At 40.1% G+C, this 18,200-nt stretch overlaps 1 protein-coding gene across 4 annotated transcripts in view; it reads right to left on the bottom strand.

Annotated features, from left to right (window-relative positions):
• MCM10 (minichromosome maintenance complex component 10) overlaps positions 1-17,905 on the bottom strand; it is a 37,172-nt gene extending 19,267 nt beyond the window's left edge. Inside the window, exons 1-10 of one of the 4 annotated variants that reach the window (XM_010859930.1) lie at positions 17,850-17,905; positions 15,441-15,525; positions 12,079-12,420; positions 10,653-10,757; positions 10,386-10,517; positions 8,342-8,513; positions 6,150-6,315; positions 4,264-4,431; positions 2,778-2,894; positions 358-557 (exon numbers count right to left, since the gene is read on the bottom strand). In XM_010859930.1, the coding sequence (XP_010858232.1) occupies positions 358-557; positions 2,778-2,894; positions 4,264-4,431; positions 6,150-6,315; positions 8,342-8,513; positions 10,386-10,517; positions 10,653-10,757; positions 12,079-12,420; positions 15,441-15,447 (1,409 nt within the window). In that variant the 5' untranslated portion in view covers positions 15,448-15,525; positions 17,850-17,905. The other 3 variants (XM_010859933.1, XM_010859931.1, XM_010859932.1) reach the window with 3 other exon arrangements.
• Positions 17,906-18,200: the final 295 nt, after the last annotated feature.

Raw genomic sequence — 18,200 nt, 5'->3', positions numbered from 1 at the left:
GGATAGCCCGACTCAGTTTCTCCTCCTTCTAAGTGTTTTCCTCTCTTTTCAGGAATGAAGTAACCTTGTTTTGGGTCTCTTCTCCTCTGCTACATTGTTTTAGGCAGCTTGTTATAAAAGATAAAACCTGTACAAACCTTCTAGGACTGGGACAAAAATGTACAACCACTGGGTTTACTTTTTGTTTTTTCCTTTTTGGCCACACAGCACAGCATGCAGAACTTCCCCAATCAGGGATGCAACTCACGCCCTCTGCAGTGGAAGCATGGAGTCCTAACCACTGAACCACCAGAGAAGTCCTGGGTTTACTCTTAAATGAAGACCCCAGCCCTCAAAGAAGCTCTGAGAATGTCTTACATTGAGGCTGCATATGAGGCTGAAGAAATGCCTCCGTAGTAAAAACCATCCTGACACAGCCGTTCTCTCAGGCTGATGCCTTTGCGAGCAAACTTCTTTGGAATGCGGCCTCCAGAGAAGGTGGACTGCAAGTCAGCTCGCCTGGCGCTAAGCCTCTTGTACTGGGCCTGGATGTGATACTGACAGTATTCACAGTCGTTCTGTGAAGAGAAAGAGCAGCTGTATCAACATTAGGGCAACAGGCCGGGGACAATGTTAATGGACACAACTCCTTTCTCCCAGCCTCACAGAGAGCTAGTCTGTGGGCAAAACCCTCTCGGCTAACTTCTGAGATCATTCTCTATCCACAGCTAAGAAGCAACTTAGAAGTTCATCCTCTAGGTAATGGGGTGGAGTAGGGGTGATAAATTGGAAGATGGGGATTCATACACACAAACTATTATATATAAAATACATAACTAATAAGGACCTACTCTATAGTACAGGGAACTCTATTCAGGACTCTGTAATGGCCTATATGGGAAAGGAACCTAAGAAAGAGCAGGTATAAGTATATATATAACTAATTCACTTTGTTGTATACCTGAAACGAACACAACATTATAAATCAACTATACTCATTAGAAATTAAGAAAAAAAAAAGTTAAGGGGACTGAACTCTGAACACACTATTCAGGTACAAGAAAAAGTGGTACTTTTCACTGCCTTCGTCCTCCTTCTACAGTGGAAATAAAGTCAGTTTCTAGGGTGAATCTTGAAAATGTTATGCCAAATAAAAGAAGTCAGACACAAAGGTCCCATGTTGTATGATTCCTTTTATGGCATATATCCACAGAGACAGAAAACAGATTACAGGTCATCAGGGAAATGGTTACTTAATTGCTAGGGGGTGTTTTTTAATGGCGCGATGAAAAGATTTTGAAACCTGAAGCTGGTGGTTACACAATAAAGTGAATACACTAAATATTACTGACGTAAATGGTTAACTGTACATAATGTGAATTTTACCTCAACAGAAGTTACAAAATAAAACAAAATCAATTTCCTTTCTGTTTCTCTGGTTGACTCTCAGACAAATGCTACCCTTACAGTGAAAGGAGCAAAGAGAAACTATGAAGTATTGTCGAACTGGGTGAAAACTTAACAGATGCTGACAATGGAGGTTTAATGGTCCAGCTCTTGTGATCTGACAGGTGCACTTCCTCTGAGACCTCTTTCCAACTGTCTCCTTCCTCCCTGTTTCCTGCTCACTAGTTCATCTGTTAGACAGCAATGAGAGAAATAAAAAGAGATGAAACCAGAACCTATTATCCAGTCCTTTCAAAGAGCTCTAAGAAGTACTACTTCACATGCACTTGGATGGTTGTAATCAAAGTCAGACAGTAACAAAGTGTTAGAGAAACCAGAACCCTCACATACTGCTAGGGAGATTGTAAAAGCCACCTGGGAAACCAGTTTGGTGGTTCCTCAAAAACCTAAATACAGATCCAGCAATTCCGCTCCAGGTTTATAGTTGAGGCAACTGAAATGGACTTCCACATAAAAACCTGTATATGCATGTTGACAGCACCATTATCCGTAACAGTCAGATATGGAAACCACCTAAGTGTCTATCAACCAATGGATAAACTGAGTGTAGTCTATCCATACAATGGAGTGTTATTCAAATACCAAAAGGAATGAAGTGCTGATAAAAGGCTTTGTAGCATGAGCATAGCACAGATGAATCTTAAAAACATTATTCTAAGTCCAAAGAAGCTAGATACAAAAGGCTGTACATTATACAATTCCACTGTATGAAACGTTTAGAATAGGCAAATCTATAGACAGAAAGTAGATGAGTAGTTGCCAGGACTGGAGGAGAAGGGGAATGGAGAATTACTGTTAGTGGGTATGGGTTTTTAGAAGGGGACTGAAAATGTTCTGAAATTACCTGGTGGAGATGATTTCACAACCCTGTGAATACATTAAAAATCACTAGATTGTGCACTTCAAAACTGAATGGTCTGGTATGTGCATTCTATCTCAGTACAATGTTTATTTACTTTTCAAAAAAGAGAGTCCTAATAAAAGGTAGAATACAGCTATGTACTGGCTAAAACAAGGTTGCAGTGTATTTCATCATTAGTGTTTGATCTTCAGCACTAGAAAGAATTGAGGGCAAATTAAAATTCTGTCTTTCTTAAAGTTCCCAATCAGCTGGTAATAAAAGATCAGTTTCCTAAGAGGTTAAATCCTTCCCCCGCCCTCAGCTTTTTAAACTAGCCATTATTAACCACACATTTTACTTTCTCACTTTGAAGCTTCCTATTATGTAGGAAACTCAGTTCCAAATAGGTCATTACAGGTAAAGTGCCTAAAATTTATTCCTATTAGTTTCTTTCTTTAGCAAAAACCACCCCAACAAAGCTTAAACCTACCAAATTCACAATCTGTGTACATGGTTCTCCATTCTTTTTCTTTGCTTTACAGGTTCCCAGGTCAAGAGCTTCCCCCATAATTAAGATCTTTTGAGGATGATCAATAGATAAGCACATCTGTAGAAAAAGAGGTAGTGGGAATTAAAAGCAAACAAAGGTATGGCCCCTCACCAGCAAGAATGGATATAATAACGGTTGGCACGAGTTAGGCTTTTTATCCTTTTCATCAGTGCCCTGGGATTTGAAGCCAGTGCCCTGTAAAACAGTTGTAGAAATGGGAGAGAGAGAAGACATTTAGTTCTGTTCCCTCCTGCATCTTTACTATCAGAATCCTAACGCTCAGCCTTGAGTGATAGAGCAGGTTCCCTGTTTTCCCAGCATTCTTTGCAGCTAGTGATTGTCATGTAACTCCACTCTGGCCAATGAGACTGAAGTAGGAGTCTGCAGAGAAGGTAGCCAGGAAAGCTTCTGCTTTTCTATAAAAGCAGAGTGAAGAGGCTGGCTGACTTCCTGGCTTCAGTGGAGATGTGATGGCTAGGGTTTCAAAGCCATCTTGTGACCAAGAGGGAAATCTGAGAGACTCATGGACACCAGCTCTGGCATTAGGGCATTACGACTTGATGGACGTGGGTTTGGGTGAACTTCAGGAGTTGGTGATGGACAGGGAGGCCTGGCGTGCTGCAATTCATGGGGTTGCAGAGTCAGACACGACTGAGCAACTACACTGAACTGAACTGACACTGCCTATGTCTGGATTTTTTACTATCCAAGAAAAACAAAAACTTCAGTGTCTACCATTACAAAGAACTATAGCGCAGCTTTTCTGTTACTTGTGGCCAAACACCTTCCAAACCAATAAATGAAGATTTGTTGCTATTCTCTTGTGAAAGCAATGAATGCAACAACTTTGTCTCTTACTCCTCCTGATATAATGTGTCTATAACAGAAGCAGTAGCCTCTTGTTGACTCCTGTGGAGAAACTGTTAGTGTTCACAATGTACCTAGGTTTGCAGTTTACTAGAGAATCAGTAGGTAGTAACCCAAATTCTAATGCTGCTTAAGACAGTGAAAAGTCACTTTAAAAACCAAAATTCCTAAGTTGCAGCTACGATTATACTAACAAACGGAACAAACCCTCCTCAACTATAAACCCTTCCTTCCTGATGCTATCAAGGATATTCATAGGAGATGGAAGGGAACCTGAGCCCAAGAACTGAAAAATAAATTCCAGGAAGCTTGGAATGAATTTGAAAAAATATAATGAAATAAGTTCTCATAAAATATTCTAGCGTAGTCTGAAATTCAGAATACTGGCAGGTAAGAAATGAATGACAAACAAAAAGCCAGTAAAATGGAGTCAAAATAATACAAAAGCTTGACTTATTACCTGGAGGTAGACCAGCATAAAGGTTTTTGATAGAACTCAGCCAAGTTATAAAGACCACAAAAAAAAAACCCAAACAAACCCATGGAAACAGAGTCTTACCTCCTCTGAACCATCCTTGGGCTTCATGGGGTTTGCATTGAGCAGCCCTATGACAGAACCCTGCTCTGTCTTCCAGAGTTCTTTGTGAACCTCTCCAAACAAGAACAGTGACACACATCGCGTCAGGTCACGAAGATCATTCAGTCGCCAGATGCTAAATGTTTTCCCCTGGAGCAAATCATTTATGCTTATCTTTAATAAATCTTGAACAATGGGTTACAAAGTCTTCATTTACAGTTCAAGTGTTCTACTGTGGAAAATATCTAAGCATGACCCAGTCTGAATAGATTATCATCAGAATGTCTGTTAACTATAAATTAATCCTTTCTCAAGGCTTTGGTATGCTTCTTCTCATTTTAGAAATGAAGGTGAAGAAAGGCAAGCCTCAGAAAGAAACAGCTTTCTTGTTAACTTGTTAACTTTGTTTCTTTCTGTTATTAGCAGACACTAACTACTATATAAAATATTTAGATGATAAAGACTAGTACTGTAAAGCATAGGGAACTATATTCAATATCCTGTAATAAACCATAATGGAAAAGAACATGAAACATATCTACATATGTATAACAATCACTTTGCTGTACACTTAAAACACAACATTGTAAATCAACTATACTTCAAGAAAAAATTTACTGATATATATTTAATAAATATTATTTATCATTATGTTACTATTAATAAGGAAGTTTCAGTTCAATGCTTCTAAATCTTTCTTTAGCTTAGAAGAAAAACAGCATCATTTAAAGAAAACTGGTTGTATTTAACTCTAAAATTTTGGAAATACTATCACATACCAAGAAACTCAAAATGCTAGCCACATATAATATGAACAACTTCCATGTTTATAGATTTTTTTTAAAAAAAGCAGTTCACACAATACTGAATCAAGCTATTTCACAGAGGCAGCCCAGAGTGGGTATGGCTACAGGTTGTAGTGAATTATTGCCTAAACTCCAGTATTATAATTATTCTTCCCAGAATTTATACAACGCCATTCTTAGAGAAGTTCAGATAAATTTCACACCTATTATTTCAATGTCATTATAGCCAGTGGTGATGCAATTATGAACTTAATCAAATGAAAACCAGACTTGTTCACATTTACTGAAACAGACCAGATGTAGAGCAGGACTCAGAATCTGAAACTCAACTCCTGGTGTCAGAGCTCATAAAAAAATTTAAGGTTGAACAAGATCAAAACTGGAGAATGAAATTAGTTTTGAACAAGATAATCTGCAGTATTTTAGAGACAGCCTTTCAGGTAATCAAAAGACAATTCCTTCAATTTACAGATAAGAAAATGGATGTCCTTAAAGAAAGAGTAAGGGCCACCTAATACCAGAAGGCTCCTGATAAATGGAGAATGAGGCTTAGAATTCAGCTTTTCTGACTTAGCCACAGAATAATTTTTGTTATTCCTCAGTCAACTGTGATTTTAAAATTTATCAGACCTCTTGTAATATTTGTCAAATGAAATGTACCATCCTGTACTGGCACAGGTCAGCAATATTAGGACTTCAGTGACTGACATCTTACATCTAATAAGGCTCTTCAAATGATCTTTGAGGACGTACTCCCCTTCCACAAGGGGGATTACTCAGAGCCGTAGGGCATCCACAGGCATCACCAAACAACAAGTAAAATGAGTAAGAATGATGTGGACAATAAAAAGCTCAAGAAACCTATCCAACCAGACCTTCTTTAAGTAGGGCCTTCCTTACATATCTCCCCCTCTGGTACCAACCAGGTGATGGTATGGCAATTTAAGAACTTACTAGCAATGACTACAAAATGAAACACTGATGGGCTCTAGGTAACAAATCAAGAACGTGAGTCTCCACTGCCAATCTGTGATGAAACAGCTGATTAATAAAATAGCTTACACTGTTAGAACTCTGTGGAGTGATTTTCTTCAATATAACCCCAAACGTCACCCAGTCTATTTCTTCCAGCTTCTCACTTGCCATCTTTTCCTTGAGCTGAGACAGTCTGATAAGTTTTCGGCCGATCATTTTCTTGTTCATTTCTGTGGAGGATACTCGAGGCTTTCTGGGTCAAGACACCAGTGATTTGTAGATTATTACTCTAAGAGATAACCGGGCACTATAGCAAATTCGTTAGAAGAGATATTATGGAGAGAAATCTCTAAAGCACCTGTTCTCAGGGAGGCTTAGTATAAAGCCCATATTTTTTCAGTAGGTAAAACTTACCTGGTTGTTCCGTGGTTAAAACTTTGTGCTTTCACTGCAGGAGGCACGAGTTCCACCCTTATTGGGGAACTAAGATCCCCATGCTATACAGCATGGCCTTCTCCCCAGAAGGAGATAATTTTAAAGATCAGGTTTGCTTTTCCACGGATATAGAACTGGGACTTATGTAGAAAGTAAAGACCACAAATTATTTAAGTTCTTATGAATTCTAATATAATATACAAAATCATGAATTGCTTAGGTAAATTAAGATATTTCAATTCCATCAATTCTGTGAGAATTTCATAAGTTCTACTATTTCTAATTAGATTTTTCAAAAGCCAACATTTTCACATAATAAAAAGAACTGACTCGAGCTTCAATTAATATACTCTCGTTTCTAATGACTGGTTAAAACTCATAAAATTTGCAAATTGTTTTTCTCGAGTTGAATATTAAAATCTGTTTCATGTTGGATCATATAACATATTCTAGGACAAGAGAAAGCAGTCAGGAGAAAACAAGCTTTTTGACTCTTTCAGAAGTTTTCTAGAATAGAAACTCCAAGGGCTAACTCAACAATAAAGAATATTCAGGAGGGAAACACTGACATAAGTGGAGAAATCCTTTCCTTGTTTGATTTCTGAGTTAACAGGTTACTATAAAGCTACAATCCTACAGAGCATCTTCAGATTCTGAGGTTCAGGTAGAACAATCATAAGAAAGACTCAAACAACTCTGCAACCCCCTAAATTTGTAGGCCCCACAGAAGCTTTGGCTGACTAGTTTCAACTTCATCTACTTCCATTCAGTTCAAATGTATAGCAATACTCGCATCAGCAACATCTTTATTATCTCTAGGGTGTTTCCACTGGGAAAGGCAGTATTATCTCAGAAGGGCCACATTTACCTTGAAAAAGAAGCCTGAAGTTTCGTCAGTGAGTTTTTACTATATTCCATTCCTCGGATTCTGTCTTAAATGTAATTAAAATATTGATCCGCCCCAATTTTGAAGAGTATGGAGTTATTATAATAAAGTTCTACTGCATGTCAGCAGTCACTTGTTCTCCCCTTAGTCAATAACATATAATTTAAAAGCTTAGCAGTTTTAGTTTAGGCTGACAACATTCAGGTGTTCTAGAGGGGTTGCACTTGGCTACTCAGACAGTACTAAAGGCAATCTGGTTTCAGAGTAAGGATGTTGTAGAGACATGAAGCCCAGGGCTTCAAGAGCAGTAATAACAAAGGTGCAAAGCAGTAGACACAGAAGACTTAGAAGTCCAGGTTTTTCCCTGAACTGATCCTGGGATGTATTTCTATTTTTATTTTTTTCAAATTGGAGGATAATTGTTTTATAATGTTGTGTTAGTTTCTGCTGTACAATGTGAATCAGCTGTAAGTGTATATACATCCTCTCTTGAGCCTCTCTCCCACTTCCCATTTGTATTTTGCCTGAATATCTTAATTTCTCCACATAATAATACAAAAGAGCACAGTTATTTCTATTAACATTAATTATAGAAAGATACTACTATCCTAGTTAAACTGTATATTCCTTTACAAGAATACTATTTAAGAATAGTCTCTACCATTGTTCCTACTAGTTTCTGATTAAATACAGTACTTATTATTTATTGATTTCATTTTAAAGAACATATATTTTTTATCCTCTACACAAACAGGAGAAAACTTTCCTTATTCATATGTAAATACACTGAGTCAAACTCAGTGCCAAAGGCCTAGTATGGTCAAGTACAAGAGCTATACGTCTCATGTGACTCAGCGGTACAAACACACTAATTCTGGAAGGCTCAGTCCCTAGGAAGAAGAGGCATCTTGTGGGGCCTACAAGCAGAGTGAAAGAGAGTGCTGTCACAATTACTGACCTGAGCCTCAGACCGGAGAAGGCTTCCACGGAGACTTCCTGAGCCATCTCCCCAGAGCTCCTGGGTGTCCCTGCACTCTGATCCCTAGTCACCCCACCAGGCTTGTTCCCAGGAGTTGTTCGGAGTGGTTGGGAGGGTACACTTGTCATCTTCAAAGGTGAGCATTGGGGCTCTAGAAAATATAAAAACCACACTGATAATTAAACATTATTAGAATTGTTTCTTTTTTAATCAACACATGTCAAATCTTGAGAGAATAACAGAAACCCACAGGATCATTTCTGTACTACCCCCAAACCTCTACAGTATAGTCCAGAACTTCCTGTGTATGGAAATGTTTTATACCACTGCTGTCCATGTGGCGGCCACCAGCCACAGGTGGACACTGACCACCTGAAACTGACCAGTGTGTCTAAGGAAATTAATGCCTTAATTTGTAATCTAATTAGTCACAAGTGGCTAGTGGCTGCATCAGTTCTACTCTAAAACACGGTTTCTCTGTGCAATGCCATTTCTTGAATATTCACCATATACAGAGCACTGTGGTAGATTTCATAAGGGAGTAACAGCCCTCCTTCTGAAATCAGTAATTAGTGGAAATTTGTGCACAGGTCAAATTCTACCTGAAAGACATTCAAAGTTAGCTTCCCTTTGTTTTCTTGTTTCGTTTCAATTCATTTCACTTGTGTGAGAAGGCAATGGCAACCCACTCCAGTACTCTTGCCTGGAAAATCCCATTGACGGAAGAGTCTGGTAGGCTGCAGTCCATGGGGTCGCTAAGAGTCGGGCATGACTGAGCGACTTCACTTTCACATTTCACTTTCATCCATTGGAGAAGGAAATGGCAACCCACTCCAGTATTCTTGCCTGGAGAATCCAAGGGACAGAGAAGCCTAGTGGGCTGCCGTCTATGGGGTCGCACAGAGTCAGACACGACTGAAGTGACTTAGCAGCAGTAGCAGGAGTGGGGATGGGGGGCGGGGGGCGCGCAGCAGGAGTGTTAGGGGACCCAGGATATTCTGATATGGTTCTTTTCATACTTTACAAGCATTTGATAATGTTCCTGAGGGTCGGAAAGTTTGGGTATTCTCCTTAATAAGTATAACTCTCTCTCAAATAAGATTGGTATTTAGTTTCAAAGTGACTTTGGATCACTACTCCCAAGGCAGAGGCCAGGGTAACCTTGGAACTTTTTAAATCGCCAGAAACCGTGCCCTTATCTCAATGCCCCAAAACCCAACTTTGAACACTGTCTAATAAAATACCTTAGTAATATCAGAGGTCCTAAGGGAATGAACACTATAATAAGTGGATGCATGGAATATATCATCTGTTGTCAAATAAATATGAACACAGAGACTACAGCCATTCTGTATTGCTGTGTCATAAGCCAATGGTAGTCAAAAGGGCCTTTTTGAACACGTGTGATCAATAAAATGCTGCTTACTCTAAGCCAAGTTATCTTCAGGTCATTTTCTCTTAGATCTTCCAAAGAGTAATTGCTTTGGGCAAAAAGACAGTACAACAAAACCAATACAGAGTTTACAAATCCTTCACATTTTATTTTGTGCATATATACGTTATGTGCTGAAATAGGATTTTATTTGAGTACCACTCTATCCTCCTGGCAAAGATGACTTTTCATAAGAATGAACCCTCTGGCTTCAAATAAAACTTGACCATTTTATTAAAGAGATCACTGTGCCTCAGTCTCATAGCCTGAAGATTAAATCTCTAGCTTTCTAGCATAAGAACTCAACCCAGTGGTTATACTTCACTATAATTCAACTACAGGACTATAGAACCAAAAAAAATTGAATCCACTAAGCACTTAAATACTTATTCTCTACCCAAGTATTTTCTAAGCACTTTGAGATGTACACAAAGATTATGAAATATAGAACGTAGTTCCCATTTCCAAGAAACTTACTTTTCTCAATGGGCAGGTAAGACAGACCAACACACACACCCATACATAATAGTACCAAAATATATTGTAAACAGAGCCCAGGCAGTGAGAAACTAGGGGCCATGAGTACCACACCTGCAGGTGAGACCTTTGGTGTCCGAGCCACTCGCTTGGGTTTTGGTAGAGTAGGGACGTCAAGTTCCGCAGAAAAGCACAATGACTCCTGAATTTTCTTCTCCTTAAGAGGGGGACGTGGAGACTTATCTACTTGATTAAAAGAAATTAGTAAAGAAAATTTAGAAAGGGGTTCAAAAACTGTTTTACCAGGAGTTGGATGCAGAAGTAATGTTATGATTTCTTTGTAATAGAAATGCATACTATCCCTAGAATTAGTTTGATTACCTGGGGTTTTACGTGAAAGGGCTGGACTTGCAGGCTGTTTAATTGTCGCTAGTTTCAGCTGTTCTTGTAAGGACTTCATTTGCTCTTGCAACTTCCTTAATTCATCTAGGGGGAAAAAATATACTGATTTAAAAACCAGACCAGATGAAATATCATACATAATGAAAGTGCTGAAATTATTTTTGATGTCTACCCATCACCTCCAAAACTTGAGACTCACAACAGAATCACATACTGAGAACTCACAATTAACTTTTGCACCTTAAATAGTTCCCCTTAGAGAAGTAAACATGGTATTTCCAGTAAACAAATCTCTAATACCAAAGCTGATTATGAATTTGTACTACTGACAGTTAGATACATGTCCATGGTTGACAAGTTTTTAAGAGTCAAGAAATGATTATGGCCCCTAAGCAAGGATGACATACAAATTTGTGAATCTTTCCATATTTAAAACACAAAACAAATAAGATACAAGGATATAATGTACAGCACAGAGAATAAGCCAATATTCAGTTAATAACTTTAAACGGAGTATAATCTATAAAAATGTCAAATAATTGTGCTATACACCTCAAACTAATAACACTGTAAATGAACTATATTTCAATTAAAAATATATATGTAAATAAAAAAAATACGTATCAGAGAAGATGTCAGGAATAAGAAAATGGCACTCCTCCCTGGAGAAGGAAATGGCAACCTACTCCAGTATTCCTGCCTGGGAAATCCCATGGACATAGGAGCCTGGTGGGCTATAGTCAGTCCACGGGGTCTCAAAAGAGTTGGACACTATAGTGACTAAACAACAACTTCATAAAACTAACTAATATGTATAAACCTTTTCTAGTTGGGATTAAAATAGAAATTCTGTAGCCAAAATCCACCTGGAATCCTAATCATACACATTAGGATGAGTGACCTGGGACAAGTCACTTACATGCTCCAACGCTCCTGAAACAATGAACTGAAAAACCTGCCATGCTGCCTTTTTGTGAGATGATAAAAATAGGAAAAAAAATCTGTAACACTAAAAAAAAAAGAAAGAAAGAAAGAAAAAGCCACTCCTAGATGGATCTGTTCAGAAAAGGTCTTCTGTTCAAACAGAATATGTGGTGGCTTTGTAGTCTTGTCCCTGGCTCCCTTTGCTAAATTCCAAAGTATTATTTTTCTGTAGTAAGTGTGAGAAATGTTAGAGCCATTTTGCAAAGGCTCAATTATAGCTGGCTGACTCTAATATCAGGGACTGACCGCTGTGCCCTCAAATGCTGGCTTTAAATGCTTGCTCCACTAACTTCTACAATTTTTTTTGCCAAGTCATTTATCTCTACCCCTGACTCAGCAGATATTTTGAAGAAAGCTGTCAGATGGGTAGTCTTCATCTGGTCTATCATAAAGAAATTAGAGAAGCAAGTGGTTAGGGCACCTTGCAACTCCTGATTAGTTTTCCCTTGACTGGGACCAGGAGCAGGGACGACCCTCTCTTTAGTTGATTGTGATGTAGGAGCTTCTTCCTCATCTGTTAAGTCTCCCATGTCTCCAAAGAGAGTGGCCAAATTCTCCTTATGGTTTTCAGCCTTTTCCACTTCTCCCTCATCAGTCTCCTCTGTGTAAGATTCACCATCACCATCAGCATCAAAGAGCTCATCATATGAGTCAGGTTCACCATTTTCCTGGGTCAAGGGCTGACTCTCTTCTGAATTACAACCCAAGGCCGACTCATTCTCCTCCAGCAATGCAGTCAGCAGAGACAAATCATCTTCCTCCCCTATGGGAAAAAGAAGAAAAAGGAAAGAAAGGAAGCCTATCTGTGAAAAACAGCCATTGACAAGCAGAGTTAAAACACTCCACATTCATAATGCAGTTAAAATGACTGCAGATTCACCATTTTGCCTGGTACATGTAACTATTGTTCTTGTTTCTACCTTTCTTCTCCCTAAGTGCTTCTTGGAGGGCACTAGGCTAAGAAAGTAGGGGCCAGTATCTACTTAGTTATCTCACTGGGCTAGCCACTGGGCTAGATCTCTTTATCTACACTACTTAAGCTAATCAGATGACTTCCTGCATATGAAATTCAATCCACAATGGAATAATTGAAAATCATGCTAAGTATACATTTAGTTCCTAGATGTATACATTCCCCCACTTTTTAATTGTTTGAGCAATTTTTAAAAACTACAGAAAGTTACAAAGCATTACATTAAATGTACTCATATCCCATCATCCAGAATTTGCCATAATTAACTTTTTATTAGAGAAGGAAAGGGCAACCATGCCAGCATTCTTGCCTGGAGAATCCCATGGACAGAGAAGCCTGGTGGGCTACAGTCCATAGGGTCGCAGAGAGTCAGACATGGCTGAAGTAACTTAACACACACACAACCTTTTATCATGTTTGCTTTTGGCTTTTACGTTAGAAGTTTATTATGTCAAATCTTATCCCAATTCCTTACTGTAGCCACCAGGTGCCAGTGTAATCACTGTCATAATTTTGATGTATCACTTAAGGCCATTCTCCATACTTTTAACATAAATACATATTCATTAACATATCTGGCAACTATTTACATAGCATTTACATTGCACTGGGTATTATAAGTCATCTAGAGATTAAAGTGTACAGGATGATATGTGTAGCTTGTAAGCAAAAAATATATGCCATTTTATTAACACATCATGGACTTGAGCATCTGGATTCTGGTATCCATGCAGGGTCCTGGAATACATGCCCTGTGGATACCAGGGATGACTGTATTAACTGATTTTATCCTCAGAGCAAAATAGACAAGAAGACAGATGTTTGGTGACTTGTTACAGGTGAAACTGTCAAGAGCATGAATTTGAACCCAGGTAGCCTCACTTCAGAGTTCACCTTTGATACTGAAATCTGTTGAAGTTTTAGTCTAGCTCTGACAAATTTTTACACTACTTGTAAATTTTGTTCATTTTGCAGGGATATATGCAAAATATTTATTAGTACATAGTGAGAGAGGGATCAGCCCTGGTTCTCTCATGGAAAGATGGATTCAAGGTCAAGAGTGTGGAGCCACTAGGCAGCCTTTCTCACCCAAGGTTCCCAGTGGTGTGGGCACAGGCCTCTTCCAGGATGGGCTCTCTATAACAGCTTGGAATGGGAGAGAGAGGTGGGCTTCTTGGCTCCGTTTTGGGTATGCGGTTATCTCACTTGGAGCCTGGGTAGCCAAGTAGCCTCTTCTCTCTTGCTACACCCTGCAGTCTTAGAGTCATTGCTGACTAAGCAATTCAGATTAATCATTACGCAATCTCTGACTTTAAGCTTTAGGTTCTTTCATCAGATTCTAGACCCTGAGTTGGCCACTGGCTCATTTCCTCCTGAGGTCAAGGAGCATAAAGTGGTAGAAAGGGTATTGGTTTGCTGACCTAGAGGTCTCGCTCCTCACCCAGGCTCCTGTGCTGACCTGTTTCATCATGTGATCCTGAACAGGCCCTTAACTTCTCTAGATTTCAGCCCCTGTCTTTTCAGTGAGGGACTGTATCATGTATCCTTAATGCCTGTGCTTTAAATGCCTCTGATTTTATAAAGGAATCATGCCCAAATTGTGGGAAGGTAGGAATGAGCAAATAAAAGAAACAGGTAAATCAAGAATGAAGAAATCCAACTGTCCAATAAATAAACCAACAGTTCTCTATCTCACTAGTAATCCTGGAAATGCAATTAAAATAGGGAGCTACCTTTTAAAATCATCCATAAGATTAGTTAAAAAATCTTGGATGATGTCTCAGATGCTGGTGAGGTGGTAGAGAAACGCTCACACATGTGCCAAACAAAACAAAACAAGACAACATAATTGCAGCACAGTTTATAGTAGGAAAAGACTGGAACTAACCCATATGCCTTTTACTGGAAAATGGATTACTAAAATGTGATTCAATCTTACCATGGATTGTAATGGAAGGAAATACAGCAATTGAAAGAAATAAAATGAAACTATATTTTGATTTGGATCAACCTTACATGCAATGTTGAATGAAAGCAGGAGAGGAGTAATACATACAGTGTGAAATAATTTATATAAATATTTTAAAGTAACATGGATACCAAAACCCACAGATGCTCAAATCCCTGATATATTAATAAAATGGCTTATGTATTTTTTGCATACAAGCTATGCATATCCTCCTGTACACTTTAAATAACCTTTAGAAGACTTATAACACCCAGTGCAATGTAAAAGCTATGTAAATGGTTGCCAGAGCTTAGCAGACTCAAGTTTAGCTTTTTGGAACTTTCTGGAATTTTTTTTTCCCCTCAAATATTCTCTATATGCAAGGAGTTGGTTGAATCTGCAGATGGGCAACCGTCAGATATGGAAGGCCAACTGTATGCATAAGATCTTAGAGCAGTGCCTGGCACATAGTAAGTATATGCCAACCATCATTATTATGAAAGACAACCAATGTTAGGAACAGAAGGTGTACCTGGTTAAAACAAATAACATTCATTGACTGAAGTGAGATTTCTATTGAACTACTCAGACAATGCTTGAGGGTAAGGTAGCTATTTTCACTACTTTATAAGTGATTTAAGTAACAACTAAAGAAGGAAATGGCAACCCACTCCAGTATTCTTGCCTCAGAAATCCCATGGAAAGAGGAGCTTGGCAGGCTACAGTCCATGGGGCAGCAAAAAGAGCTGAACACGACTTAGTGACTAAGAGACAGAGAGAGAGATAAGTAACAGCAAGCCCATGGGCAAAAGATTGAATTTTCATGAAACAAAGGGAAATAGAGAAAACTGCCAGGACTCACCATCCATGCTGTCAAGTGAACAGTGGTGATGGAAAACTGAAGAAGTATCAGGTGCCCAGGAGATGGCAGCAGTGCAGAACCTTGGCTGTGTGGAATCAACGTAGGAAAAAATCACTCTCAACTGTTCTCTCTCACATTACATATCCAACCAATCCAGCATCCTACAAATTGTAGGAGCTTAAGCTCAGAATTAATCCGGGCTCTGGCCATTTCTCACCCCACCACCAACTTTCTCTCCCTCCTTGTATGGATGTGTCTTGTCTGCAAGCTACTGTTATGCAAACTTCATTGAGGTACAGAGTTGTTTGTGTGATACTAGATTACGTGGATGAGATAAACTGTGAACAGGTACTATGACGCTCAGAGGAATAGCTGGCACAGCTAAGTAGGATAACTTTATATTATCCTGTGCACTTTCCTCTTTTCATTTAAAATGATTTTTAAAACTACAAGAAAAAAGTGTAAATTTTCTAGGCTATTGTTTAACTTATAAGTGCTCTATAATATATATGATCTTGATAAGTTCGATGTCAAGGATTAATTACTGTGCTTTCTTTTCATTTATTCACCAGACATTCCCACAATCCATCATGTGTCTGGCACTGTGCTGTCAACTGGGGAATCTGCAAGACTGTAAGGTTCCTGAGGGTTGGATAGGGGAAAACTGTCTTGGTCATTTCTATAACCAACCCACCTCCCACCCTACCCCCCACCCCCATCATCTAGGACCATCTGACAAATGCTAAGGGTTCTTTCTTCAATATATTGCTAAAATCTTCTGTGCTGTGCTCAGTTGCTCAGTCGTGTCTGACTTCTTGTGATCCCATGGACTGTAGCCCACCAGGCTCCTCTATCCATGGATTCTCCAGGCAAGAATACTGGAATGGGTTGCCATGACCTTCTCCAGGGGATCTTTCCCACCCAGGGATCAAACCCACATCTCCAGCACGGGCAGGAGGATTCTGTTACCAGTGAGCCATCTGAGAGGACTCTGACCTAAGCAGCCAGGTGGGAAAATCATGAGAGTACTGATGTCTTAAGGAGAGCATCTGGGTGCTGAGCCTTGTTTAGTATCTAGAACTCAGTGTATAGCTCAGAGCCCCCTACTGGGGAAAAATTAATTACGACACCGTTCCCTGATGGCCAGTACAGACCTCCTGCTCAGTCACTCTGGTTTTCAACTCTTTCAGTCGAAAATCTTCTACTTCTCCCCAATTTCATCCATAAACCTAGTCCAAGTCACCATCAATCTTTTGCCTGGAATACTGTATTAGACTCTCTGTCCCTCTGAAATTTATTCTCTGTGTAAACACAATGATCTTTTCTTTCCTCAGCAATATCTGCAATCTTTTAAGAACATAAGTCAGATCGCAGTATTCCCTTAATAAAATTCTAATTAGTTTTCCATTGCCCTTAGAACAAAATTTACAAAGCCTATTCGCTCTCCTATCTACTTTCACTTCCTCATTTTTTCTACAACCACTCCACCCGACCCCAACCCCGCAATAATGCTTCATCCAGACTAGCCTGCTTTGAACTTCTTGAACACGCAAGTGCTTTCAGGCCTCTTTGGAAAGCTCTCCCCTATCTCCTTCTCATTTCTCAGTCTGCTTAACTATCAGTTTTTCTAATCCTTTCCAGACCACTCTATCTGACCAGGCCCCTGGAATCCTCTCACCTCACTGCTTTACGACTTTATCGCACATTCCACTATGGTGTACCTGTTTGTTATCTGTTCCCTGGTGGCTCAGACGGTAAAGCGCCCGCCTACAATGAGGAAGACCAGGGTTCAATCCCTGGGTCGGGATGATCTCTTGAAAAAGGAAATGGCAACCCACTCCAGTATTCTTGCCTGGAAAATTCGATGCACGGAGGAGCCTGGTAGGCTACAGTCCATGGGGTCGCAAAGAATCGGACACGACTGAGCGACTTCACCTTCACTTTTTCACCCACTTTAAACTGGATAACACGAAAGTAAATGTGATGAGAGCCTTGCAGCCCTATTAGCAAATCATAAATTTAAGCATAAATTTATAAAAGAGAGAGTCCAAACGGCATGTATTTAGAAAATGTTTTAAACGGTTACCTTTAAAGAGAAAAAAATGGACCCTTACACAGCTTGGACGGCCGAACGCCTGGCACCTCTCGGAACTACCCGCCTTTCCCAGCTCCGGAACCGTCCACGGCTCCGCACAAGAGGCCCTCCCGCCCGCCCGGCCCCGCGTCAGCCCAGCGCTCGGCCCAAGCCACCTCCGCGTTCGCGTAGTTCCAGTCTCACCCACCTAAGCGCCCCCGAGCTCCGCGCCTCTCGCCCTAGGAGCTCGTTAAACTCACACAGACGCCTTCGGCGGCCCCTCAACCTACCCCTCAATACTCGCAGACCCGCTTCTTACCCGGCTCCTCACTCACCCCTTTACTCTGCACAGCCGGACCCGCCAAAATTCCAACTCCTCTCCGCCCCTGCTTCTGACGTCAGACGCACGCCTCCTCGCGCCTGTACGATTGGCTACTTCAGAGCTCTGGGCGGAAACGACCTCAAGGGGGCGGGGAGAAGGTGACCGTTGCGTTTAAGCAATCAGATTGGCTCACGTGACCGGCGCCCTTTTGGGGGGGGTGGGGGGCAGGGGAACTTCCGGTCGGTGAAGTCCTAGGCTTCTCCGGTTAAGTCTTCTGGCGTCGGGAAGTAGATGTGTCTTTTTGTGTCCTGACACTTTCCGGGACTGACTGTGTCATCCGATTCTGAGCCTCGTTTTCTCTTCC

The sequence above is a fragment of the Bison bison genome, unplaced genomic scaffold (assembly GCF_000754665.1).
Source record: "Bison bison bison isolate TAMUID 2011002044 unplaced genomic scaffold, Bison_UMD1.0 scf7180017864461, whole genome shotgun sequence".
In the NCBI taxonomy this organism is placed as follows: Eukaryota; Metazoa; Chordata; class Mammalia; order Artiodactyla; family Bovidae; genus Bison; species Bison bison.
The sequence above is the reverse complement of the archived record's forward strand: the minus strand, read 5'-3'. Positions and strand labels throughout refer to the sequence as shown.